Below are 26,623 nucleotides of genomic sequence, written 5' to 3'. Positions count from 1 at the left end.
CCACATTTGATTTTATTTTGAAACAAATGTAAATTATGATGTATATAGTTGTTATACATCATATTATATCTTTTATAATGTGTATAAATAATAGAAATTATATTTTGGAAGTTTTGGGACATTTTGGCACTTTTAAAATACCAAAAAAGAATAGCTACTTATGGGAACAGGCGACGGGTCACCACAGAAACACCACTAGGCGATGTATCACATGGTACATAACAACTCGAACTATTTTGGAACTATTTTGTCACGTATTGGTCGGCTTTAATTGGTCTTGTAACCTCCAAACCTTTTATTTGTGTCCATAGATACCCAATAAAGGTCTTGTAATAACTAAGAGGTTGGTGTATGTTTTCAACTTCAAATGACCGTTTGAACTCTATAAATAGTGGTGATTTTGTTCATGTGAGCACTTTACACATTCATCATTTAATCCCGAAAGTATTTCTTTGAGAGTTCTCCTTAGTGTTCTTGAGAAGGTGGAAATAACTTTTTGAATAAAGTCCTTTGAGACTTGTTCAAGGCTTGAGTGGTTCTTCTTCTTTATTCTTGGGTTATTTACAAGTAATTTTGAGTTTGGAATCCTCTTTCCTTCTCTTGTGTAACCTTGCTTATTTAATCGGTATTCCGTGTTGATTGGTTGTAACTCTCCTCTTTGTGTGTAATTTTCATTATCTACTTTTTTTTTCTTTGGGAGAAGGAAAGAAAGATAGAAATAAAAAAAGAAAAGGAGGAAGGAAACAATAAAAGTAAGTGACTTTTAAGAAATGATGAAAAAGAAGGTATTGAATAGAGCATGCGCGTTAAAGATCATATTTTCCTTTATTGACTCACTTGCATGCATTGCTAGCTAAGGCATTGTCAAAGTTTCGCCCCACAAATTCATCTTTTGTGTGTGATGAAAGCAGTCCTACTCATTGCTGTTGCCGGCATTGTGTGCTAAACCAACCAACCAACCAACCCATCCCGCTTCGCATTTCCCATTCTTCACACTCATATATGAGTCTCACTTGTTCTACCACTACTAAAGTACTACTACTCGATGCTATCTCCATTTTAACTATTTAAAATATCAAAATTAATTATTTTTTTTAATATCAATTTTTTTTAATTAATTATATTAAATTTCTCAATTTATAATAATAGGACTTGTAGTGACCCAATATCACTTCCGGTCCCCTTGCTTGTTTCCTAATCCCTTTTCCTCTCTTTCCCCACCCCCTACCTCCAAAGCCTACAACACACACACAAAAGCCTCTTCTATCAGAGTTAGGTCTGTTTCATTGATCTTTGGTCCCTAAAAGATCACAAAATCAAAGGAAAAAATTAGTTGTTTTGATGGCGCAAACGGAAGGTTCAGATGAAAAAATCGGTGCAGAAGTAGTTACGGAAGGCCGAGAAGTAGGGGATCGGGCGGTGGCGACGGCGACGGCGGCTCCGGCTCACGTTGAATGCGCTGGTGTGGATGTATCGAAGCCATCGCAGGTTGAGAATTGTGGCACTACTCCTAAGCTTCCTAATCACTGTGATGGTGGTGACCAGGTACGACTTTACATTAACAATTTCTCTCAGCTCAAAGCCCCATAATATTTTCATATAATAATCTCACTAAAAGTCTCTTAATAATCATTTAAAATTATGTATCCATTTTGTGTATGGATAAAAAAAAGTTTTATTTTATTTTATTAGGAGATCATGAAACGGTAGCCAAACGTAATTAATTTTTTTATTTTATTAGGGTGATATAGAGTATAGAGAGAGACACATGGCTACATTAGCATCAAATGACTAATCCAGATCATAAACTGTAGTTGAGTTACTCTTCTGCTAAGTAACTAAACTTTGGTCCACTATATCCTTGTCCACGATAATTACGGTATGCTCATCTAATGTCCAATAACAGTCCTTAAAATGTCCACCACATCCGTAGTATAATTTTTCCTAAAATATTTAGCAAATTAATTATTTAATATGTCAGAATTTTGAGTTGACGTATTTTAAAAATAATGGCAATGCTCTGATTCGGTGAATAAGTGTGGATATAGACAGCGAAATGATAAATATAATATCTAAATGTATGGCTAATGCCCATGCCTTGTGAGTAATCAGAATTTATTAAATTTAATTCCCTCCAAATCCACAAAAACGTAAAATATTACTACATTGAATGTGGAAATATCCTTTTATTTTCACAATTCAAATTACCAAATTAATTAGCATCTTACTTGAGAACAAAATTATATCTTACTTGAGAACAAAAGTATTCTTATATAGTACTTATGTCCAATTAATAGGGAAATTTTTATCAGTTACTTTTTATTTTCTTAAATAGTTCTCTTAAAAGTGTTATTCTTCCTATATATGACTCATTCTAAACAAATAGAACAATTTGTTTTAGGAAGGTTTTTGTTTTAGAAAATTAATAGAAGGCAAGAATAGCAAGAAATATCTTGCACGCAAATTGTATGCATGAATTGATCATAGAAAAGTTTTATTAAAATTTTGAATATAATTCATATCATTTCATTCAACAAGACAAACGAAGCTTGACTTTATATAATATATATCTCTTCTATATAATAAATATATAAATAACAAAAAAAAATTATTTTAACCATTTTTTATTTTTTTAATGTTAACTATAACAGAATATTCTTATATTTAACAGAATATTCTTACATTTAACGATAGTTTGTAAACACTTAAACTTAAATAAAAATAAATTAAAATTTTAAAATAAGATATTTTACAATGATCATTATTTAAAAATAATAAATAATTAAACAAATTAAAATAGACTATTTTTAGATTTTTTACATGATAATTATTTTAAAATAATAAATAATTAAACAAATTAAAATATGATATTTTTGAAATATTTTACAATATAATTATTTAAAAATAATAAAATCATTTTATAACTTAAATAAAATTTAATTAAACTTAAACTTAAACTCACTTATTAGATAATAAATGTGTAGATAATAGAAATTCTTGATTTTAACGATTTTTTATTTTTTTAATGTTAACTTTAACGGAATATTCGTATATTTAACATAATATTCTTATATTTTAACGGTAGTTTGTAAACACTTAAACTTAAATAAAATAAAATAATTAATTAAAAAAATTAAAATATGATATTTTTGAGATATTTTACAATGATTATTATTTAAAAATAATAAATAATTAAACAAATTAAAATAAAATATTTTTAGATTTTTTACATGATAATTATTTAAAAATAATAAATAATTAAACAAATTAAAATATGATATTTGTGAGATATTTTACAATGATAATTATTTAAAAATAATAAAATCATTTTATACCTTAAATAAACTTAAATTCACTTATTAGAATAATATCATATTAAATATATAATATAATCTACTGTCAATTAGTAACAAATTGTTTTTTTTTTTTTAAATTAGCAAGAAACTTAAATTTAAAATCCACCTATAATATTTAATATTACATTAAATATATAATATATAATCTCTTGTTGTTACTCCCAAATTCAAAAACTAGAACAAACATAAACTTAAACAAAAATAAATAAATTATTTAATTAAAATATAATATTTATTTGAAATTTATATGACATTAATATAAATTTAATAAAAATAGTTAATAAATTCTATAAATAAAACTAAGCAAACGTGCATATTACACGTTGCTTGTATCTGGTATTTAAATATACTAGGTACGCTTGTTTGGTTTTAAAGTTATAAACAAGCTTATTCAAACATATATTTATTTTTATTATTTTTTAATTATCATATAAATTTTAAATAAATAAACAATATCATAAATATAAATATAATATGTTTAATATAATGTATGACATAAATGTATTAAAAAATTAAGGCAAAATATTGTCTGTAATTTTAATAAAAATATGTTCATTTTTTCAATATATAATAGAATGAATTACAATTCTAAAATATATATAAATATTTATATCAATAATCTCTACATATATGATATCTAAACACAACATTAACATAGATATATATATTTACATGGATACATGACATATATATAAATTACAATAATATTTAAAAATAAATTAATAATAGAATAAAATAATAATAGAAAAAGTTATAGTGTAGAGTAATATACATACATCAACTATTTTTAATTTTTAATATAACTCGCAATGTCATTTGGTGAATTTGATGAAGAAAAAGAGCTTCAATCACTTGATAAAAAAATAAACTATCACACAAATTTATAAGATAAAAAAATTATATGTATGACTTTATTATTTTTAAATAAATATATTTTAATTATTTAAATTATCATAAAATATTTTATTTTAATTAATTAATTTATTTTTGTTTAAGTTTATGTTTGTTTTAGTTTTTGAATTTGACAATGAGAACAACAAATTATATATTATATGTTTAATATAATATTAATATTATACATGAATTTTAAATTTAAGTTTGTTGCTAATTTTTTTTTTTAAAGAAGTTTGTTTCTAGTTGATAGTAGATTATATTATGTTATATGTTAATATGATATTATTCTAATACTTGAAGTTTAAGTATAATTAAATTTTATTTAGCTTGTAAAATTTATAGTTTTTATTATTTTTAAATAATTGTCATTGTAAAATATGTTAAAATATTTTATTTTAATTTGTTTAATTATTTATTAATTTAATTTAATTTAATTGTAAATCATATTTACAATATACCTTTAAATATAAAAATATTCTGTTATATATAAAAAATATTCATTTAAAGTTAACGAAAAAAAAATAAAAATATGTTAAAATCAACCCTTTCTATTATCTACATGGAAGAACTATATTTGTTTGATACTAAATAAATAGAGAATTGTTTCTTTCTTTTTTTTTTTTTTATACAAAATTGTTTCTTTTCTTTAGCCTAACGAAAAGTTCTGTACTTTATTAGTAAAATGAAAAATTGGACAGAGCCGTCATATGTTTCTAATGTCATGCTTAAACTGAACATTATCATTTTGGTGAATTATGACTCGTTTTGGGTAAAGATCATGTCGTTTGAAAGAGAAATCATTATGGTTTTAGGTACAATCCTACTAATTTATCTTCCTAGATATCAAGGAAGTTATTATCTAAAAACATAATAGGCTTAGTTAATTAACTTATCTCACGCCTTTCATTATTAATTGTCCACCGTTTGTTTGTTTGTGATGTTTTCCTTGAGGTGGGTCAGATTTTTGAGTGTCTGATTGCCTGTCTTTGCGCATTAACACACAGTGTTGAGTGCCAAATAAAATGATCATTAATTATTATTTATTTCTCTATTTATTTTAAAAAGCTTTCTAGAAAATTATATATTTTGAAACTAATACTGAACTGATGAACATTTGGGACCCAAACCCCCCTACCATAATTCATTCCCTATTTTCTTTGCCCAGACAATAAAATCCCGACACAATTTTGTTTAACTCTTACTTTATATCATTGTAACTGTTCAAAATTACTTCAAGGACAGATTGATTTGTAATTATAATTTTTTCTTTTGAAAATAGTGAATATTAAAAAAAAATTGAATTTGGCATGTAAAAAATTAGTTTAAAAATGTGATTGACTGTTATTTATTGTTGATAAGTTTTTTAAAGTTGAATTTGTGTATTGGTTCGTAATGTTACATGAAAAAATTTTGTCAAAAAAAAATGTTAACATGAAAATATAAGTAAATATTTGAAGAGGCTTTACGGATACTAAAAAAATATATGAAATTTTTATTTTCATTTTTTTAAGCATAAAATTCAGATAATAATAACAGCCACTCAATCAATTATTTTACGTGGCCCTACACTTTTAAGTTTTAAAAATGATAAAGTTGTTTTTGTATATAGCCAATTGTCTATACATATTATGTAAGATGCTAGTTTTTTTTTATAAATAACTTTACATTCCGAAACAATACACAACCTATTATATATAAATAAATACAATTTAAATTTAATTTTTTTAAAAAAAAAATAGATGGAACGTTTACTCATTTGGTAGAGAATTAGACCATTTCTATAGTCAAAACACAACATAAACGAATCAAACACGCCATTCTTAAAACAGTACATTCTTTGTTGTCTTCCCAAATAAATTATTAAATAAAATATGGAAATCTTATTAAAAAAAAAGAGTTTATACATTTTTTAGAATCTGTATTTTGTTTTATTAACTGTTTAGACCATGTATTTTGATAAATTATTTTTTAGACATTATATTTTGTAAAATAGTTCAAATAGACTCTTAAACCCGATTTTGATGAACACAAAATTGAATATAATAACTGTTAGAAATAATATAGTGGAGAAGAACAAAATATATATTAATATATTTAATTGAAGAACTGAAATGAAAAACAATACAATAGAAAGAATAAACTAAAGCCGAGGCATGTGAAACACGCTTTCCTTAAAGCATATTTGCCCCCTCTACCTGAACGGTGCTAGAGAATTCGTGAGCAACCACTTCCCAGGATACAACAGCTATCAAGCAGGACGAATGCACCAATGCGTCTGCTTAGGCAAACTCGAAACAAACCTTCCATCTATCACTAAAAAATACTACAGAGACTAAAGAGAGAATAAGACTAAGTGTGTGATATTCTGTATCAGTGTGTCTAGAATGAAAGGAGAAGCCTATTTTTATAGGCTTCATGGAGAGTTGAAAAATGTGTGAATCAAATGCATTAATGCCCAAATATCCAACAAATCTAGTATCTTAATATCTGAAAATCAATCTGAATTAAATACCCTTATACTGGTAATATCAGCAATTACCCAAAGTGATTTTCTGATAATCAATCAGAATTAATCACACAATATTTTGATATCTTAATTTTGACCAAAGTGATTTGCCAAAATCGATCAGAATAAATCACATAATATTCATATAATATCATCTTTAATCAAGGTGATTTGCTGAATCATTTCCATTTTAGGCATCAATTTCTCATTCACTCAATTTTTTCCAACAATCCTCCACATGAATGAAATTGATCAACATTAAGAAACAAAGACTCGACATGACTCAACACAACAAGGTGATAGAGTTCTCTGATTGATACCTGCATAGGATAGGTGGGTGTTAGCCTTTGAACGTTCCCTTGTGAGAATATATTTACTTTACTAACTAGTCAGTAGATGCGATGTCTTTGAACTGTTTTGTCATTTGTGTAAATGATGATATATCTCACACAGATATCTTTCCGGCATAGTTTCGGTTCTCATGGTTATGTTCATTTTGGCCGTGAACATCTGCCTGGTTCTGTGAGAGGTTTTAGAGAATTGAGCCCCCACAATTCTCCTTCAAAGCGGCCCCACTTCTCTCTCACATAGGTGACCTCTTATCTAAGAGCAATCCCGCATTACTCTACTCAGACTTCCGATGTGTAAGGGTCATTAAAAGCTTGAGCTTAGCCTCTTTTACAATGGGCATCACTGTTTCAGCATTGGAATGGGTAGGGGTAATCCCCCACAGTGATCATACTCAGTCTCAATAACTAGGTTGTCCCATTGAACCTAGATATTGGGATCTCCAGTCAACTAGGTTGGGTTTCCTTTATATCGACCTTAATTTCCTTTGGACTTAAGTCCCATTCCTTCTGATGTATTTTCAACTTGCTGTTTAACCCTTTGGTTAGCGGATTCGCAATGTTATCTTTTGATTTCACATAATCAATCGAGATAACTCCAGTTGAGATCAGTTGTCTAACGGAATTATGTCGTCGACGTATGTGTCTAGACTTACCGTTATACAAAATATTTTTTTGGATTTCATTATCGTATTCTTGTGGATGTCAAGGTTTTTAGACTCGTGTACAAGGAATCGATATGCATTGCTATTTTGTGCATAGCCAATGAAAATACAGTCAACTGTTTTAGGACCTATTTTCATCTTCTTTGACAATGGTACTACAACATTTGAAAGACACCCTCACACTTTTAAGTACTTGTAAGAAGGTAGCCTACCTTTCCAAAGTTCATAGGGCGTCTTTTGTTATTTCTTTTTGGGAATGTTATTTAAAAGATAGTTAGCCGACAAAACGACTTCACCCCACATGTTCTGTGGCAATCTAGAACTTATTAACATATCATTCATCATGTCCTTTAGAGTGCGATTTTTTTGTTCTGCTACTCCATTGGATTGAGGAGAATAAGGTGGCGTGACTTCGTGAATAATTCCGTGTTGTGCACAGAATTCACCAAAAGGTTGTACGTATTCACCACCACGGACACTTCTTATCTTCTTAATTTTCTTATTAAGTTGATTTTCAACCTCTCGCTTATAGAGAGTAAATTTCTCTATAGCTTCATCCTTGCTTTTTAGCAAGTATACATAACAATACTTTGTACTATCATCAATGAAAGTAATGAAGTACTTGTTACCTCCTCTTGTTTGAGCAAACTTTAAATCACAAATGTCACTGTGAATTAAATCAAGGGGTTCAGTGTTTCTTTCAACTGTTTGGAACGATGACCTGGTTAGTTTTGCCTCTACACAAGTTTCACACTTATGTTTGGAATCAATATTAAATGCGGGTATGTGATTTAAGTTAATCAGTCTACGCAAAATATCATAATTAATATGACCTAGTCTACCATGCCATAAATTTGACGACTCAAGCAAGTAAATGGAAGAAGTAGTAGTAGTATTATTATTAATAGTCTTTGGCTTAACAGCCATTACATTCATCTTCCACATTCCCTCTTTCACCTAACCCTTCCCAATAAGAACACCAGCTTTAGTTAGTACAATTTTCTGGGACTCAAAAACCATCTTGAACCCATGTACGCTCAGCAGCATTCCAGAGATCAGATTCCTGCGAATGTCAGGCACATACAATACATTCTGTTGCTTGACAATCTTTCCAGATGTCATCTTCAAGTACACAGTACCCTGCCCCTTTATCTCAGAGGTTGTCGAGTTTCCTATGTAGATCTTATCCCCATTTTCCACCAAAGTAAGGTCGGAGAAGGCAGACTTGTTCGCACAGACATGACGAGTAGCTCCAGTATCGAGCCACCATTCTTTTAGATTAGCATCGACCATGTTTATTTCAGAGACCACAACACATAGGTCTAGGTCAGCGATCTCTTAGGACATGGCTTCCACAGCATTAGCCTCATTTCCTTTCTTTTTCGGTAGTCTACAATCTGACGATTTATGTCCTGTCTTGTTGCAGTTAAAGCACTTCCCTTGGAATTTTGGCTTCTTTGAAACTCCACCTTTGGTCCTAGTTTGGACCATGGCTTGGCCTTAAGCTTCTTCCCCTTGGATCCTTTGTCATGCTCCACCATATTAGCCTTGGCAGCATTGGGATTTGAGGATCGCTTCTCAGCATTTTTGTTATCCTCTTCAATGTGAAGTCTACGAATGAGGTCTTCAACACTCATTTCCTTTCGCTTGTGCTTCAAATAATTTTTGAAGTCTAGCCATGCAGGGGGTAGCTTCTCTATAATAGCAGCTACTTGGAAAGACTCACTCAAGACCATTCCTTCAGCATGTATTCCATGGATAATCAATTGAAGATCTTGCACTTGGCTTATCACATTTTTGGAATCCACCATCTTGAAGTTCAAGAATTGGCCAACCAAGAATTTCTTGGCTCCATCATCTTCGACTTTGTACTTGTGGTCCAAAGACTCCCACAGTTCCTTAGCCGTTTTCTTCACACTGTACACACTATACAGCGAGTCAGACAAGCCATTCAGAATGTAATTCCTACAAAGGAATTCAGCATGCTTCCATGCCTCAACTGCATGTTGAGTTTGCACATCTACTTTGTCCTCTCCAACAGTGGGAGGAACCTCTTTCAAGAATCTCACAAGATTCAATGTTGTTAAGTAGAATAGCATTTTCTGCTGCCAGGTCTTAAAATTCACACTAGTGAATTTTTCAGGTTTCTCATTATGGTTCACAGGAACCGTTGGAATCGAAACTTGCAGAGGCTGGTCCCTTGAGGATTGGTTCTTTGTGGTCGAAGCCGGAGTTCGAGGAGATCCATCAGTGCTTTCAGTAGGAATAACATCCATATTTTCAGCCATATCTGAACGGTGCTATAATATTTGAAGAAATAAGTACATATAAATTTATATAGTAAAACAATATAAATTTTCATATGGAAACTAAATATCCATTAACCATAATATGTATATATACTATGCATTTAAATACATTGATATGACAATTTAAAAATCAACTTACAAATATATATACATATATATAGAAAAAAAAAATAAAACATGCATTATCAACATATTAATTAAAAACGTACATTATAAATAGATTAATTTATACTGAAATATTACGCTTATCAATTTTGTAATATATGCATATATCATCTATATGACTATAACTATATATATTCTATGTGCATAATTATATAATTGATGCAGTAGAAGAAAAATTAGATTCTTTTATACACGTGCTTCCATATATATTAATCTCATTTATTAACATGAATAAAATAAGGAAACAAGTAAATAAAACCATATAGTATGTAGACATATTGTACACGTCTTCATTCAAAAAATATTGCATACATATTATTCAGTTATATATTGTATACACAAATATATGTTAACAATGAATCAAGGAAACATTTCATATAAAATGTATTGTAAATATCGAAATTAAAATAAATAATCTTGGCAAAGAATCAGGAGCAAACATTTACCAAATTGTATATTTATGTATAAATAAGGAAACCGTAACACTCTTCCTTTTTATATATATATAAATATACTTATGTATAAATAATGATCTATATAATTGTCAAGCTAATAATATATTCTACACATAAATATTTAAATATTTTTAATGACAAAACTGATCAATGTAAAAGACATATTATATATGCAAAATATGTGCGTATATATATATATATATTTCATGCATATAATAAGAAATTAGTACCGAAAAAGTAAATACAATTACATAGGACTATGCATATATATATATATTATATGTATATATAATATGTGGTCCACTTAAATGATAAAGGAACAAAGAATAGGCATATAATCATATACGATTAAATAACTAAATATAAAAATTGGAACTAAAAGAACGTTAGGGAAAAAAAAAACTAACGTAACAGAAGGAAATTTGTACCAAAAAAAATTGATTAGTGCACATATAACATATATGAGTAGAAGTTATTAGCACCGATTAAACTACAAAAACTAGAATTAAAAGAAAAATTCTAAAATTTTCTTCCGTCCTTCAACCTGTTCGTCTTCTCAAAAAGAGTCGAAATCTGCTTTAAGATTGTTAGAAATAATATAGTAGAGAAGAACAAAATATATATTAATATATTTAATTGAAGAACAGAAATGAAAAACAATACAATAGAAAGAATAAACCAAAGCCGAGGCACGTGAAACACGCTTTCCTTAAAGCATATTTGCCCCTTCTACCTGAACGGTGCTAGAGAATTCGTGAGCAATCACTTTCCAGGATACAACAACTATCAAGCAGGACGAATGCACCAATGTGTCTGCTTAGGCGAACTCGAAACAAACCTTCCCTCTATCACTAAAATATACTACAGAGACTAAAGAGAGAATAAGACTAAGTGTGTGATATTCTGTATCAGTGTGTCTATAATGAAAGGAGAAGCCTCTTTTTATAGGCTTCATGGAGAGTTGAAAAATGTGTGAATCAAATGCATTAATGCTCAAATATCCCACAAATCTGGTATCTTAATATCTGAAAATCAATCAGAATTAAATACCCTTATACTGGTAATATCAGCAATTACCCAAAGTGATTTTCTGATAATCAATCAGAATTAATCACACAATATTCTGATATCTTAATTTTGATCACAGTGATTTGCCAAAATCAATCAGAATAAATCACATAATATTCATATAATATCATCTTTAATCAATGTGATTTGCTTAATCATTTCCATTTTAGGCATCAATTTCTCATTCACTCAATTTTTTCCAACAATAACAAAGTTGTAGACAGAATGATTGTGTTTTTTTTCTTTCTGAGTAGTTAATTTAATGAATTATTTGTAATTTTAGCTACAAAAAATTAATCAAAATCGAGTTTATGGGTCTATTTGAATTATTTTACAAAATACAAGGTCTAAAAAATAATTTGTCAAAACACAAGACCCAAACAAGTAATGAGACAAAATATAAAATCTAAAACAGTATAAACCCTAAAATATGTGGAACTTTGCTTTCTTCGCCAATGCCTTTTGGACTGGGCAGGGTTGGAGAATAGGGTTGAATAAGGGTGAATAGGGAGAGAGATGAAGGGAAAGGGAGAATTCCTTGATTAGTAAGAGTGAGAGATGAAGAGTGAGAAGAGATGGACGGAGAGGGTCTCCCTCTATGTCATTAAAATTCAATCATTCTATTTTTGGAACAATTCAAGAAAAAGACAACTTAAATATGTAAAATACTATTATTATACTTTTTAAAAAAGTAACAAATATTTATGCTACAAAGAATAATATAGTAATTTGAATAATTAATCTTCTCTCCATCCCTCCAACTTCATCATCCATACCAAACAACATAAATGAGAGTTACTATTATTTCTATCTATCATAATCTTCATCATTCATAAACTCCTCATCAATCCTGCTCCACCTTCTTCCTACTAAACATAGCCTTAGTAACAAGGCAATTAGTCAAATGAAGGCTGCGTTTCATCACTTTTTGAAATAATCAGTCTCTCTTTGTTAATATACACAAACATAATGATATTTGTATAAAAAATATGTACCTAAACATTATACACAATTGTAGTTTAGTCTAACAAAATACATTTATCAAAATTAGATTTTTCTGATTAAAAAAGCAATCCTATATAATTGTACGTAATGTTTTCCTTTATATTTTAGTTGCATATATCATTACTCATTCAGGTTAAAAGTGTGATAAAGCTAAACTAAACGAAAAAAAATCACCCGTCCCCAAATTTCTTGTCTTCTCCATGTCCCATCAATTATTTAAAGACACATCATTTATTTATTTAATATATATTTAAATTATTTACAATTTTCTCTTTTCCTAACTATACATAAATATAGTGTTTTAAAATAATTGGTGGGACATGGAGGAGGCAAAGAATTTGGGACAGGTGATTTTTTTTCAAACCGAACTTAACTTTTTATGGGAATGTTATCAGTGGTGTGCATTGTGCAAGAATGTAACACATTTAACAAAACTTGTTAAAAATGATGCTTTTATTGTTGGGATATTCAAAATTAATGGGCATATCGACTCCATTTTCATAATTGATTTCTTGATAGACTCACGTGCCATCCCATCAACCTTTATCACTATCATTTAACTACTATTTTGTTTTATCTGTCACCAATCATTTTTATTTTAGAGGTGTGCTAAGTACAATTTCGATATTGCACTATCTTTTCAAGACCTATATACATTTTCTATTTATTGATTAAAAAAAGTACTTAAAGAGAGTGTATTTAACATTTTATTTATTTATTTTATTACGTAATTTCCATTTTTGTTAGAGAGTTGCTAAAGGACATTAATGATGTCCAATATCACTTACCCAACAAATTATTATCGTGTAATTTAGTATTAAGATGAACATATTTAATTTAAAATATAATATATGAAATTTAATATTAAATTACATTATTCAAAATGTTAGGTGGTATTAGATACCAAATGTGATATAGCAATGCTCCTTTTCTTGTTCAACCTTCCGGCTATTTTAACTATTTGAATTAGTTTTCTCTTTGAAATCAACTTTATACATATAAAGCTAAAAGGAATTAAAAATTTGATTTTCAGTATTAATTTACTTTTGACTATTTTAAAACTTTCTCAAATCTATTTCCTAATTTTTTTACTCTCCCTTTTGACAAACAACATATCTCTCATAAACAACTTTGCTTTCTAAACTATAGCTGTACCACTATAATTAATGCCACGAAGAGCTACATAATTATAGCTGTACCACTTTGCTTTCTAAACTAACAACTTACTTTCTTGGCACATTTTTCTTATTAGTTCTTCAGACAAAAAGTAATAGATTTCAAAGGGCATAATAATTAATTCGTAAATATTGATTTTATATTTACAATCTCAGAGGTCAAAATTAAAAAATATGTATACTATAATTCGTGGGTTAAAGTACTACAAAGACCATTACTTTAGAACTATTGCTAAATTAAGTCTTTTTTTTTCCTTCTAATTGTTAACAAATGTCTCCGTAATATTATGAACGATATATTACAATACAATTCCAATTTCTTTTATTCATTTATCTTATAAACAATTAATTTTGTCAAATTATATTTATAAAGTAATATCAACATAATTATGATTTTTTTGGTTAAATACTCATTCGGTCTTTTGTGTTTTATCGAAATACAAACTTAGTACATTTTCATTTATGATAATTATCAAATGATACTCTCTGTTTGTAAAAACTACATAATTTGATATACTCCATGCATTTAAATTTTTAATATTCTCAAATTTCCTCTTATTTTAGTGATTTATTTTATTTTTATTTGTTTTATTATTTTTAGATGATTTAAATATATTTCCATAATTCATAAAATAAAATAAATGTTTAATTTCAACTTTAAAATAATTTTTATAAAAAAATTTAATTAATTAAAAACAAACAAAAATTAGGATTAAAGTATTAAAAAGCTAATTAAAATCTTACTAATTAACTTTAAATAAACATAATTTTTAATTTAATTAATAAAAAAAACTCATATTTCATCCAATCTCACCCACACCGTCTCAATTCCCCACCCTCCCAATCTCACCCATATTTTTTTGTTTCAAAGTTAGATTGATTTGTTAATTAAATTAAAATTTTAGTTTATTTAAACTTAATTAATAAGATTTTAATTAGTTTTTTTTTTATTTTTTAGTTCCATTTTTTTAGTTAATTAAATTTTTTTAAAAAATAATTTTAAAGTTTTAATTAAATACTTATTTTATTTTATGAATTCTGAAATTATATTTAAATCATTCAAAAATAATAAACACAATTGAAAATCAAATAAATCATTAAATGAGAGATATTATCAGAATATAAAAAATTTAAACACACGGAGGGTACTAAACTATGTAGCTTTTGCAAACAAAGGGCATCGATTGTTAATTACAGAAACAGAGGGTACCAAGTTTTTATTTTGATAAAACATAGGGTACCAAGCAACATGTTATCTAATATTTGTATCATCCTCTCAGATTGTCCATCTGCCTGAGGATGATAGGCGATATTAAACTTCAAATGTGTACCCATAACCTTCTGCAGACGTCCCCAAAACATGGAAGTAAAGATGGGGTCTCGGTCTGACACAATTGACCTAGGAGTCCCATGAAGGCGTACTATCTCCTTTAAATAAAGATCAACGTATTGATCCACTGTAAAGTTCGTCCTCACTGGCAAGAAATGAGCAGATTCGGTATACCGATCCACAATCACCCAAACTGAATCATACTGACCCTCGGTCCTAGGTAATCCCACTACGAAGTCCATAGTAATGTCCTCACATTTCCTCTCAGGGATACCCAAAGACCGTAATAGCCCTGCTGGTCTCTGGTGTTAAGCTTTCACCTGCTGACACGTTAGACACTTAGCCACATATTCAATTACATATTTCTTCATCCTAGGCCACCTAGCGATTTCAAATGTTGATACATCTTCGTGGTGTATGGATAGAGCGAGTACGGCGTGGTATGAGATTCATCCAGAATATCTCGTCTGATAGCAGAGTCCATCAAAACACAAATCCGCCCCATATATCTCAGTAGACCCGTCTCTGAAATGGTGTAGTCCCTAGTAGGACATCCTCTTTGTGCCTCATCAATTGAGGGTCATTTATGTGTCCTTCCCTAATTCTCTCCAGAATAGTAGACTGCGAGGTGATGTTAGCTAACTAACCCACCACTAACTCTATATCTGCTCTAGTCATCTCTTCTGCCAACTTTTTTGATATTTGTTTCAAACTAAATAGTTGTCCCTGACCTTTCTGACTCAAGGCATGTGCCACCATGTTAGCTTTCTTTGTGTGGTAAATTAAGTTATCTCTGTATAAGTCAATTAAGTTAGTTAGAGTACACCTAAGCTTTGAGTATTCAATTAGACTTGTGTGATTGTCTATAAATACCTCTGCAACTCATTATTCAAGGAGTGAGCAAGTTTTGTGAAAGGGGAAGTTGAGAGAGACTGTGATTTAGGGATTGTTGAGAAAGTTAGAGAGTGTGTGAGTTTTGCAACCAAGATTGTTATTCTTGTGTAGTGTGAAAGAAAACTCTTCTCTCTAATGTTTCTAGGTGTACTCTACTGAATATCGGTGCTTTAATCACATGATATAAGAGAAGAAATCCTTGTTGGAGAGAGCTGGAAGTAGGTTCATTGTTTGGCCGAACCAGAATATGATTTTGTGCACTTGTTCTCCTTTTAATTTCTGCATTTTATACTATGATTTTATTTGCATATAAACTGTTTGGTACTTTAATCCTAAGAAACTTTTGAGTCTTGTGTTGTTAGTTTTACAACATATTTTAGTTTTTAAGAAATTATTATTAAAGTTATATATTTTTTAAATAAGAATATTTTGATATTGAAGATAAATTTAATTAAAATTATTTTTAAGTGTATGGCTTTGTACTGAATTGTCAAATCTGAAGCAGTAATTTTATATTTTATCAAACAAAAAGACTGTAAAAGTATAATAAAGCAGAAGAATTTATAAAAGAAAAAGGACATGTAGTTTTTTGTACAATCGTTTTCGACTGTGGCTGAAAATGTTTTGAAATGTGAGATATTTTGGAAAGGAGCTTTAATTATTTCACAGAAGATTGGATGGCGTAGTTGTAACATAATATCCAACCGCCAACGTGATTGTTTGCCCACAATTCATTTATTTTGACTACACAAAAACGTGTTTTAATTATCTACCCAACTTTAGCTTTTTTTTTTTTTTTTTTTTTTTTTTTTAGGGAAATTTCAATTTGTATGCTTGATTATTTTTATAATTACAAAAAAATGCTATGTATATTAAAAATTATAAAATAATGCTATTTTTTGGCATTTTACCCAAAATGCACTTTCTACTTCCTCCTCACTTCTCATTTCTCTCTTCTCTCTTCCCTCTCTCTCTCTTATTTCACTCTCTCTCACTTTACACCACCACCACCACACTAAATATTATATTTCGAATAGATTTGGACATGATTTTTGGGTTTGTTTTGTGATTTTTTTCAGACCTGAAACTCTGAAATCTGCAAAAAATTGACCTTGCTCGATGGTGCTCGATGCCAGCTCGATGAGACCTTCAAAATCATGATTTTTCATGAAAAAATGACTTTGCTCGATGGTGGTTCGATGGTGCTCGATGCCAGCTCGATGAGACCTTCAAAATCATGATTTTCATGAAAAAATGACTTAGCTCGATGGTGGTTCGATGGTAGCTCGATAATGGTTTGATGGTGCTCGATGCAATTCTTGTAAGAAACATAATTTTTCACTCGGGTGCCCGTTTGAGGTGATTTTTTTTTATTTTGAGTATTTTTTCAAGATCTACATGTTTGACATGTTAATATGCACATTTGTAAAGTGTAACACTTGTAAAAAAATACAAAAGTGCAAACATACCTCATGTTTAAAACATCTTTTGGTATATTTTTAAGTTTTAAACTTCCCAAATGTGCATATTAACATGTCAAACGTGTAGATCTTGAAAAAAATACCTAAAATAAAAAAAAAATCACCCCAAACGGACACCCGAGTGAAAAATGATGTATTTTACAAGAATTGCATCGAGCACCATCGAGCCAATATCGAGCAACCATCGAACCACCATCGAGCTAAGTCATTTTTTCATGAAAAATCATGATTTTGAAGGTCTCATCGAGTTGGCATCGAGCCACCATTCGCTGGGGCCTTCAAGATCAAGATATTCATGAAAAAATGACTTAGCTCGATGGTAGCTCGATAATGGCTCAATGATGCTTGATGGAATTCTTGCAAGAGACATAATTTTTCACTCGGGTGTCCGTTTTGGGTGATTTTTTTTTATTTTGGGTATTTTTTCAAGATCTACACGTTTAACATGCTCATATGTACATTTGGGAAGTTCAAAACTTAAAAATATACCAAAAGATGTCTTAAACATGAGGTATGTTTGCACTTTTGTATTTTTTTACAAGTGTTACACTTCACAAATGTGCATATTAACATGTTAAACGTGTAGATCTTGAAAAAATACCCAAAATAAAAAAAAATCACCCCAAACGGACACCCGAGTGAAAAATTATGTCTCTTGCAAGAATTGCATCGAGCACCATCGAGCTACCATCGAACCACTATCGAGCTAAGTCATTTTTTCATGAAAAATCATGATTTTGAAGGTCCCATCGAGCACCATCGAACCGCCATCGAGCAATGTCGATTTTCTGCAGATTTCAGAGTTCCAGATCTGAAAAAAAATCGCCAAAAAAACCCAAAAATCATGTCCAAATTTGTTCGAAATATAATATTTAGTGTGGTGGTGGTGTTGGTGGTGGTGTGAGGTGAGAGAGAGTGAAATAAGAGAGAGAGAGAGAGAGAGAGAAGAGAGAAATGAGGAGTGAAAAATGAGTAAGAAATGGTAATGACATTTTGGGTAAAGTACAAAAAATTAGCATTATTTTGAAAATTTTAATATACCTAGCATTTGTTTTGTAATTATAACTTTTATCAAGCATATAAATTAAAATTTCCCTTTTTTTAATCGAAGTACCCATATAATATATTTATAAAAGAGTAATGATAATATATTTAGAAAAGAGAAATGATGGCCACGTATTTATTTTGCACATTCTAAGTATACACAATAATATATCATGTATCTTAAACTACACTTAAGAATAATGAGTCTCACTTTAAAAAAAAAAAATTGAATAGTTTATTTTATAGTATTGAAAAATTCTATTTTAAAATTAGTATTTAAAATTTTGAAGTTTTTGATTGATTTGTTATTTTATATCTAAAATAAAAGTGGGCCTCATTTATTTTAGTCAAAAAGTTGTGGATTTGTAAAAAACAATAAAAATTTTATTTTATGATTTTATGTGCAAATGCTTTTTTTATTTTCAAAAACTTGTTTTAGATTTGTTTTTAAAAGTAGTCTACCAATCAAATAATATGTGGGCACATTTATATTATAGTGTTCAAAAACTTAAAATTGTATTTGGGTTGAGAATCAATCACACCCTTATGTGTTTAAACAATTTCTCTTTTTCCCTCCATCACGGCGTTTTCTTTATTTTATTCAACGTAAAGTATTAGAGTGTCTCACATTGAATAGATTTAAGGATATCAACCAACATATGTGTTAGAGATAAGTTGTCAGGACCTATAACAGAATTTGGTTAGTTTGTTATTATTCCGTTATTACTCTAACAACTTACTGTAATGTATCAATCTTTATATATATAAAGTTCAGCTCTTTGCTCATTGAGTGAGTAGAGCACATTTTCCACCATTCTCATCTCTCTAGATTCTCTTTATTTCTACACTCTCTTGCTCACTGAATCATGGTATCAGAGCCCATGGAGTTCAATTCTTCTGCACCATCATCTTCACTTGCTCAGGCGACTGCCGCTCCACTGATGGTTGGTGTTTCTTCTGCACCAATCGCTGCTCCGTTACCGTTCGCTGCCAATCTCCTTCCGCTGAATCTCCGCTTGGATCGGACTAATTACTCGTATTGGCGATCTTCCGTTCTTTCGGATGTTCGTGCTCATAACTTGGATGGCATTTTGCTTGGCACCATGCCTCGTCCATCTCGTCTTCTTGAAGGTACCACTTCCGTTAATCCTGCTTATGATCATTGGATTCGATGTGATCAGTTCCTAATGAGTTGGCTAATGAATTCACTTTCTGAGGCTATGATCGGACATGTTGTTCACTGTGAATCTGCTTATGAGATGTGGAATGTGTTTGCGAGTCTATTTGTTGTTCGATCAAAGGACAGAACTCTTCAACTGCATTTCATGATTCAAACTACTAAGAAATGATCTATGAGCATTGATAAATACATCTTGAAGATGAAGAATATTGCCGATTCTTTATCTGTCGCTGGACAACGTATTTCTGAAGAAGAATTAGCTCTTTACATACTTGGAGGTCTCAGACCTGAGTATGAATCTGTGGTTGTTAATCTAACCTCACGTGCTGACTCCATCACCATCCAAGAAGTACAATTCATGCTTCAGAATCAAGAGATGCGACTGGGACAAGTTAATACTCTGTATACCACAGTGTAACTTGAGGGGGGCTGTTAGAGATAAGTTGTTAGGACCTATAATATAATTTGGTTAGTTTGTTATTATTCCGTTATTACTCTAACACCTTACTGTAATGTATCAATCTCTATGTATATGAAGTTAAGCTCTTTGCTCATTGAGTGAGTAGAGCACATTTTCCACCATTCTCTTCTCTCTAGATTCTCTTTATTTCTACACTCTCTTGCTCACTGAAATAATATGAGACTATGAATTACTTCATTTATCATTAATTAATTTTGAGATGAAACCTCATTTGCCTTACTAAAGCCCTCACTCTATACCAGTGTAACATTTCCTTCTCCAAATCTCTAAACTCTTCTCTTGAGCACTCCCAATTGAAGAGCTATAATAGCTCAAAACTCTTAAAATAACTCAGAATTAGATGAGTTATAATACCTCATCATAGCACGTCTCACATGAAACTAAGCTTTAGAGCTCATAAAAAAATATTTTAATATTTTTTCTTTCTTTCACCACATATATATAAATAATATTTTTATTCTCACTCACTTTCTTTTTGGATATATATAAATATATATTTTTTTTCATATATACAATAATATATTCTCTTTTTCTCCATATAAATAACACTAAATAATAATTTGTAATATATTATTATTTTTTTAATTGGATTTGATTACCAATTATATATACTTTAGGTAATATATAAATAATTTATATTATAATAATATTACAATATTAATGGTTTGATACAATATATAGGCAAATATTATAAATATTAAAAAGTATAATAATATTATTAATAGTTGAAGAAAATATTTAAAATAATAAATATATTAAAAATATATAATATATATAAAGGATATAAATAAAAAAATATATAAATTAATGTATATTATAATGTAAGAGTGTGAGGTAAAATAAATAAAGTAGTGTTTTTATGAGATTGTTTGAGTAATATAGAAAAGTACCCATTGAAAGTGCTACATCCTAACCTTCATCCCTATCAAATCTTAAATAAGGCACGTGTTACAGCTTAGTGAGAAAAGATCTAGATTCATTCATCATATTCAACGTATACGTGTTTAGTGAAAAGTAAAAAATTTGAATTAAAAAAAACTTGACATAAAACTCAAACTATTGAAAATTCTTCAACAAAAAAAAATAATTTAAAAAAAAATAGCATATGCAATTTTACTTTTTTGGTTTTGTTTATACACCCACTTATACTTTTATAGTTTCAATAATACTAAATTATACTTTTGTATTTTACCAAACAATATAAAATAGTTGAGGAATATTATTTTCGTATTAAAATTAAATTTGTCCAAAACTTTTTTTAAGGGACTATTTTGTAATAGAATTAAGTGTAATTTGGTAATATTAAAACCATTAAGGTTTTTTGCTGAAAAAAAACATTAAGGTTTTTATTTTATTTTTTGAAAAAAAGTGTAGGTGTATTTAAGCAAACCAGGTGAATAAAATTCTATACCTTAAAAAATATATATTTCTAGTAAGTGGTCACATGTAAACAATAGAAAAAAAATGTTAATAAATATAAAACGGCAGTAAAAATTTGTCATGAAATATAAAATATGGGCAATTCTTCTTTAGGGCTTCACTTTAAACCCTATCGGTAGGACTCTCAGTGTTTTTTGACCCGTCAACAGTTTTCGGCGCGATTTTTTTTTATGACCGTATATATTGTAGCTATTTAGAGCATTCTGCAAATTTTCAGAAAATTTCAAATAGTTTACAGTATTGAAAACTATGTTCAAACATATTGTTTTCTACATGCATAAAAAAAATTAATCACGCGTGTGACAACATGTTTGAACTTAGTTTTCGGTACTGTAAACTATCTAGAATTTTCTGAAAATTTGCAGGATGCTCTAAATAGCTACAATATACATGGTCATAAAAAAAAATCGCGCCGAAAAACTGTTCACGGGTTAAGAACACTGAGAGCTCTACCGGTAGGGCTTAAAGTGAAACCCCTTTAGGAAAATTCCCCTATAAAATATTAGGTTTTTCTAATATTATGATAAAAAGTGATAGTGGTGCACAAAACTTGGCTTTTAATTATTAAATATAACTTTTGACAAGGCACACTCAAATAAAAGTGTTATATATTATAATTCATCCTGAAATATATATATATATAAAAATAAATATGGAGCAAAAAAAACACTTATAAAATATATTATCTTAATTTTTTAAAAATTTGTAAAATGTTTTAAATAACTACAATATACATCATTATATAAAAAAAAAAAAAAAAAAGACACAACGGTGTATCAAAAAAAAAAAGAGCATACTACAATTGCTTCTCATATATATTTAAAAAGAAAACATATATATGTTTTTTTTTGTTTAATATAAATATTTATATATTTTATGGAGGATTTGAAGGCGGCCATCCCTATTCCTAACTCCTAACTTTAGGTTTCGAGGAAAAAAAAACTTAGTTATGATCTTCAAATGAAGAGTAGAAAGTCTTCTTTTTATATTTTTTAATTAATTAGTTATAATTTGTTATTTTCTGTGGAAGGGCTTGTTATGATGCTCATCTAATTAGTGCTACAAGGGCACATGAGTCATGGTAATTAAATTTAGGATATAAAGTCATGAGTATCTATTTCAAGATCAGAATAATTTTTTTTTTTGGAAAGGAATTTCAAGATCTGATTAACAACCTATTTAATCTAAATAATTTTGTACGTTTTCCAAAACTAGATCCATCCCTGTGAATCTCACAAAACTATTTTGTTAGAAGAGCAATAGCTTCTACATGTGAGGAAATAAAGAATGATATAGTTGTGTGATCCAGCTAAGTTTCTTGCTATATAAATTCTCCCAAACGCAACTGTCATAAAAGTAAAAATTCTTAGTTTTAGACTTTATTGCATTGCTAAATTATTTAATTATTTTTTATTTCATTTTTCTAAGGAAATATATTATTTACTCCTACCAATTTCAAGATGGTATTAGTTGTTAGGGCATTCAACATTATTACATTTATAAATGATGTTTGATCATAAGTTAAAGCACGTGATCACTATAGTTTGTATGAGTAATGATATATGCATCTAAAATATATTATTTTAATATGAGTAAGTAAATACTACCAATTTCAAGCTTGTAAGTTATGGTATTAGTTGTTAGGGCATTCAACATTATTACATTTATAAATGATGTTTGATCACGTGATCACTATATTTTGTATGAGTAATGATATATGCATATAAAATATGCATAAAAATATTATACACATTGATAATAATTTGACTTAATCAATTATATTTATTAAAATTAATACCTATTATTTAAAAAAAAAGTAACACTTTACTGTATATAATATTAGGGGTAACAAATCCAATGAAACGCTATTATTTATATTTAAGAAAAATACAACAACACTACCATATAAAATATGTGGACAGCATATATTGTAATTTTTATATATAGATAGATTGTACCTAACACAATATTTTCTATATTAAATAAATCGGCACGTGAGACTTTTTCTTTTCTTCTGTATTGTTATTATTTATATTTATGATATTTATAAATCATTCTGCAACAAACTTAAAGGAAGCTTTTTCACTCAAAAAGAAAAAAGAAAAAGAAAAAAGAAGACCGTTATTTGAAGAATATATGTAATGAACCTTTACCGAGTATACAACTGTCTCTCGGGAATATTACGAGCTTTCCCTGGTCCTCCAATGGCGGAGATTATCTAACCCAGACTAACGCACTCCAATAATCGCTGCCTTTGCGTGGTTTGTCCTCTATTTTCCAGTCTCCCTTAGACAATTCTCAATCCAGACTCGTTTGTGTTCCTTTCTTTGATTATTTTTTTTCTTTCTTTCTTGAGGGATTACTTTGCTTGCTATCTCGTTTTGAAGTATTTGTTCAAATATCTTACTTTTATTGCGGTTTAATGGTGACTCATATTTGTGTCTGGTTTTTCATAGTCTTTTTTATTTTCCCATCTGATCTTGTTTTATGTTTAAGTTGAGTACAATTTTGAGATTTAGGTTAATGTTGTGGATCATAATCATGATTTCTTTTTTCTTTTGAGTACATTAAACTCATTGTGTTTTGATTTGAGCCAACAAACCCTCAAATTATATTTCCAGTAATTTTTTGAGTACTCTCAAGTTTAGGATGAAAACGAACATGTTAAAGTCAAACTGACTTGTAAAGATCTTGTCTTGAAGTTACTTCTTTCCTTTTATCAATTACCCTTATTGTAAAACTGAACTAGAAAAATTCCAGTTACGTATCATGTTCAAAACTTGATTCTAAATGCAGAAATTGAAGAGCCCAGAGAACAGGCAAACTTCAGTTTCAATGGGAGAGATTAGTGATGCTGAATATGTTTCTGTTGGAGGAGAAGCACATTCCCCTAGGAGTAATAATATCAAGAAAGTCTCAGTTTTGCCTCTGGTTTTCCTGATATTCTATGAGGTTTCTGGAGGGCCATTCGGGGTCGAGGACAGTGTTGGGGCAGCTGGGCCTCTTCTAGCTCTTGTTGGTTTCTTGGTCTTCCCATTAATATGGAGTATCCCAGAGGCGTTGATCACTGCAGAGATGGGTACCATGTTCCCTGAGAATGGGGGTTATGTGGTCTGGGTATCATCTGCCCTGGGCCCCTTCTGGGGTTTTCAGCAAGGTTGGATGAAATGGTTAAGTGGTGTTATAGATAATGCTTTGTACCCAGTTCTGTTTCTGGACTATTTGAAGTATGCAATCCCGGCTATAAGTGGCGGTTTTCCGAGAATCATAGCAGTGTTAATTTTGACAGTGATTCTTACCTACATGAACTTTAGGGGTTTAACCATTGTGGGATGGGTAGCTGTTCTCTTGGGGATCTTTTCAATCCTTCCTTTTGTGGTCATGGGAGTTATAGGGATCCCAAAGTTGGAGCCTTCAAGATGGCTGGAGGTAGATCTACACAATGTGAACTGGAACTTGTATCTGAACACTCTGTTTTGGAATCTTAATTATTGGGATTCAATAAGTACACTTGCAGGTGAAGTACATAATCCAAAGAAAACTCTGCCAAAGGCTTTGTTTTATGCTTTGATCTTGGTAGTTCTTGCCTACTTCTTCCCCCTCTTAATTGGTACTGGGGCTGTTCCTGTTGATCGTCATTCATGGACTGATGGGTACTTCTCTGATATTGCTAAAATCATTGGGGGAGTTTGGTTGAGATGGTGGATCCAGGGGGCTGCAGCAATGTCAAATATGGGGATGTTTGTCGCTGAAATGAGCAGTGACTCATTCCAACTTTTAGGAATGGCAGAAAGAGGGATGCTGCCTGAGTTCTTTGCCCAGAGGTCTCGTTACGGAACCCCACTGGTTGGCATATTGTTCTCAGCTTCTGGGGTCCTTTTGTTATCTTGGCTGAGCTTTCAAGAGATTATAGCAGCAGAAAACTTCTTGTACTGCTTTGGAATGATTTTGGAGTTCATAGCGTTTGTGTGGTTAAGAATAAAACACCCAGCTGCAGCCCGTCCTTTCAAAATACCAGTGGGAACTGTGGGAGCCATTCTTATGTGTGTTCCTCCAACCATTTTAATCTGTGTTGTGTTGGTTCTTTCTTCAGTCAAGGTGTTGTTGGTAAGCCTGGGTGCTATAGCTATAGGCTTTATGATTGAGCCCTGTCTCAAACATACTGAGAAAAAGGGATGGCTGAAGTTCTCCACCAGCACTGATCTTCCAGATCTGAATGTTGCTCGTCAAGAGAGTGACTCCTTAATAGATGACCAAGTTCTTAGACCATGAAAATGTGACACCTTAAGACTACTTTGGTGTCACTTCCCTCCGGAAGCAATCTACGGCAGCTTTTCTTTAAGTGATCAAATTAGTAAACAAGTACGGAGTTACAGGTCTGTATTATAAAGCTGTTTGTCGTCCTAGCATTTAGAATGATGATAAACCTGTTTGTCATCTTAGTTTTTAGATTGATGATAAATAGAAATATTTGTGAAACATTTGAAAATCAGCACCATGATACCATGGTGATGGTGTAGTGTTGTGAACTTGTTTTTAGTGGAGTGATGCTTTGCCTTGGGTCAAATATGTACATTAGATTTTATAACTGGCACAGATCTGTAATATGTAACCTTTTAATACGGTCGTTCATCATGAAAGAGCTTTAATGCAGCTCAGTTAAGTAACTTTGTTCCCTACTTTATTACTAGTTAAAGTTTACAAGCAACTTCCACCTAGATTGGATTATTACGACTTCCTCAATTATAGAAAGAACAGTCTGAGTCTGACCATATGGAGAAATAAATTATTCCTCAATTATAGTTGTTGATGATGTGTCATCAAACAA

General features: G+C 30.0%; 1 protein-coding gene across 2 annotated transcripts; it reads left to right on the top strand.

Moving 5' to 3' along the window:
• Window positions 1-1,176: 1,176 nt before the first annotated feature.
• On the top strand, window positions 1,177-26,462 carry LOC133834840 (probable polyamine transporter At1g31830). 2 transcript variants are annotated; one of them, XM_062264596.1, is made up of 2 exons: window positions 1,177-1,545; window positions 24,592-26,462. In XM_062264596.1, the coding sequence occupies exons 1-2, from the start codon at window positions 1,342-1,344 to the stop codon at window positions 26,065-26,067; spliced, it is 1,680 nt and encodes a 559-aa protein (XP_062120580.1). In that variant the 5' UTR covers window positions 1,177-1,341; the 3' UTR covers window positions 26,068-26,462. The 2 variants fall into 2 exon arrangements, with proteins under 2 accessions (XP_062120580.1, XP_062120581.1); XM_062264597.1 differs by lacking the exon at window positions 1,177-1,545 and adding an exon at window positions 23,854-24,056.
• Window positions 26,463-26,623: the final 161 nt, after the last annotated feature.

Source organism: Humulus lupulus, chromosome 5 (assembly GCF_963169125.1).
Source record: "Humulus lupulus chromosome 5, drHumLupu1.1, whole genome shotgun sequence".
Taxonomy (NCBI): domain Eukaryota; kingdom Viridiplantae; phylum Streptophyta; class Magnoliopsida; order Rosales; family Cannabaceae; genus Humulus; species Humulus lupulus.
This window is presented reverse-complemented; position numbering and strand designations above follow the sequence as displayed.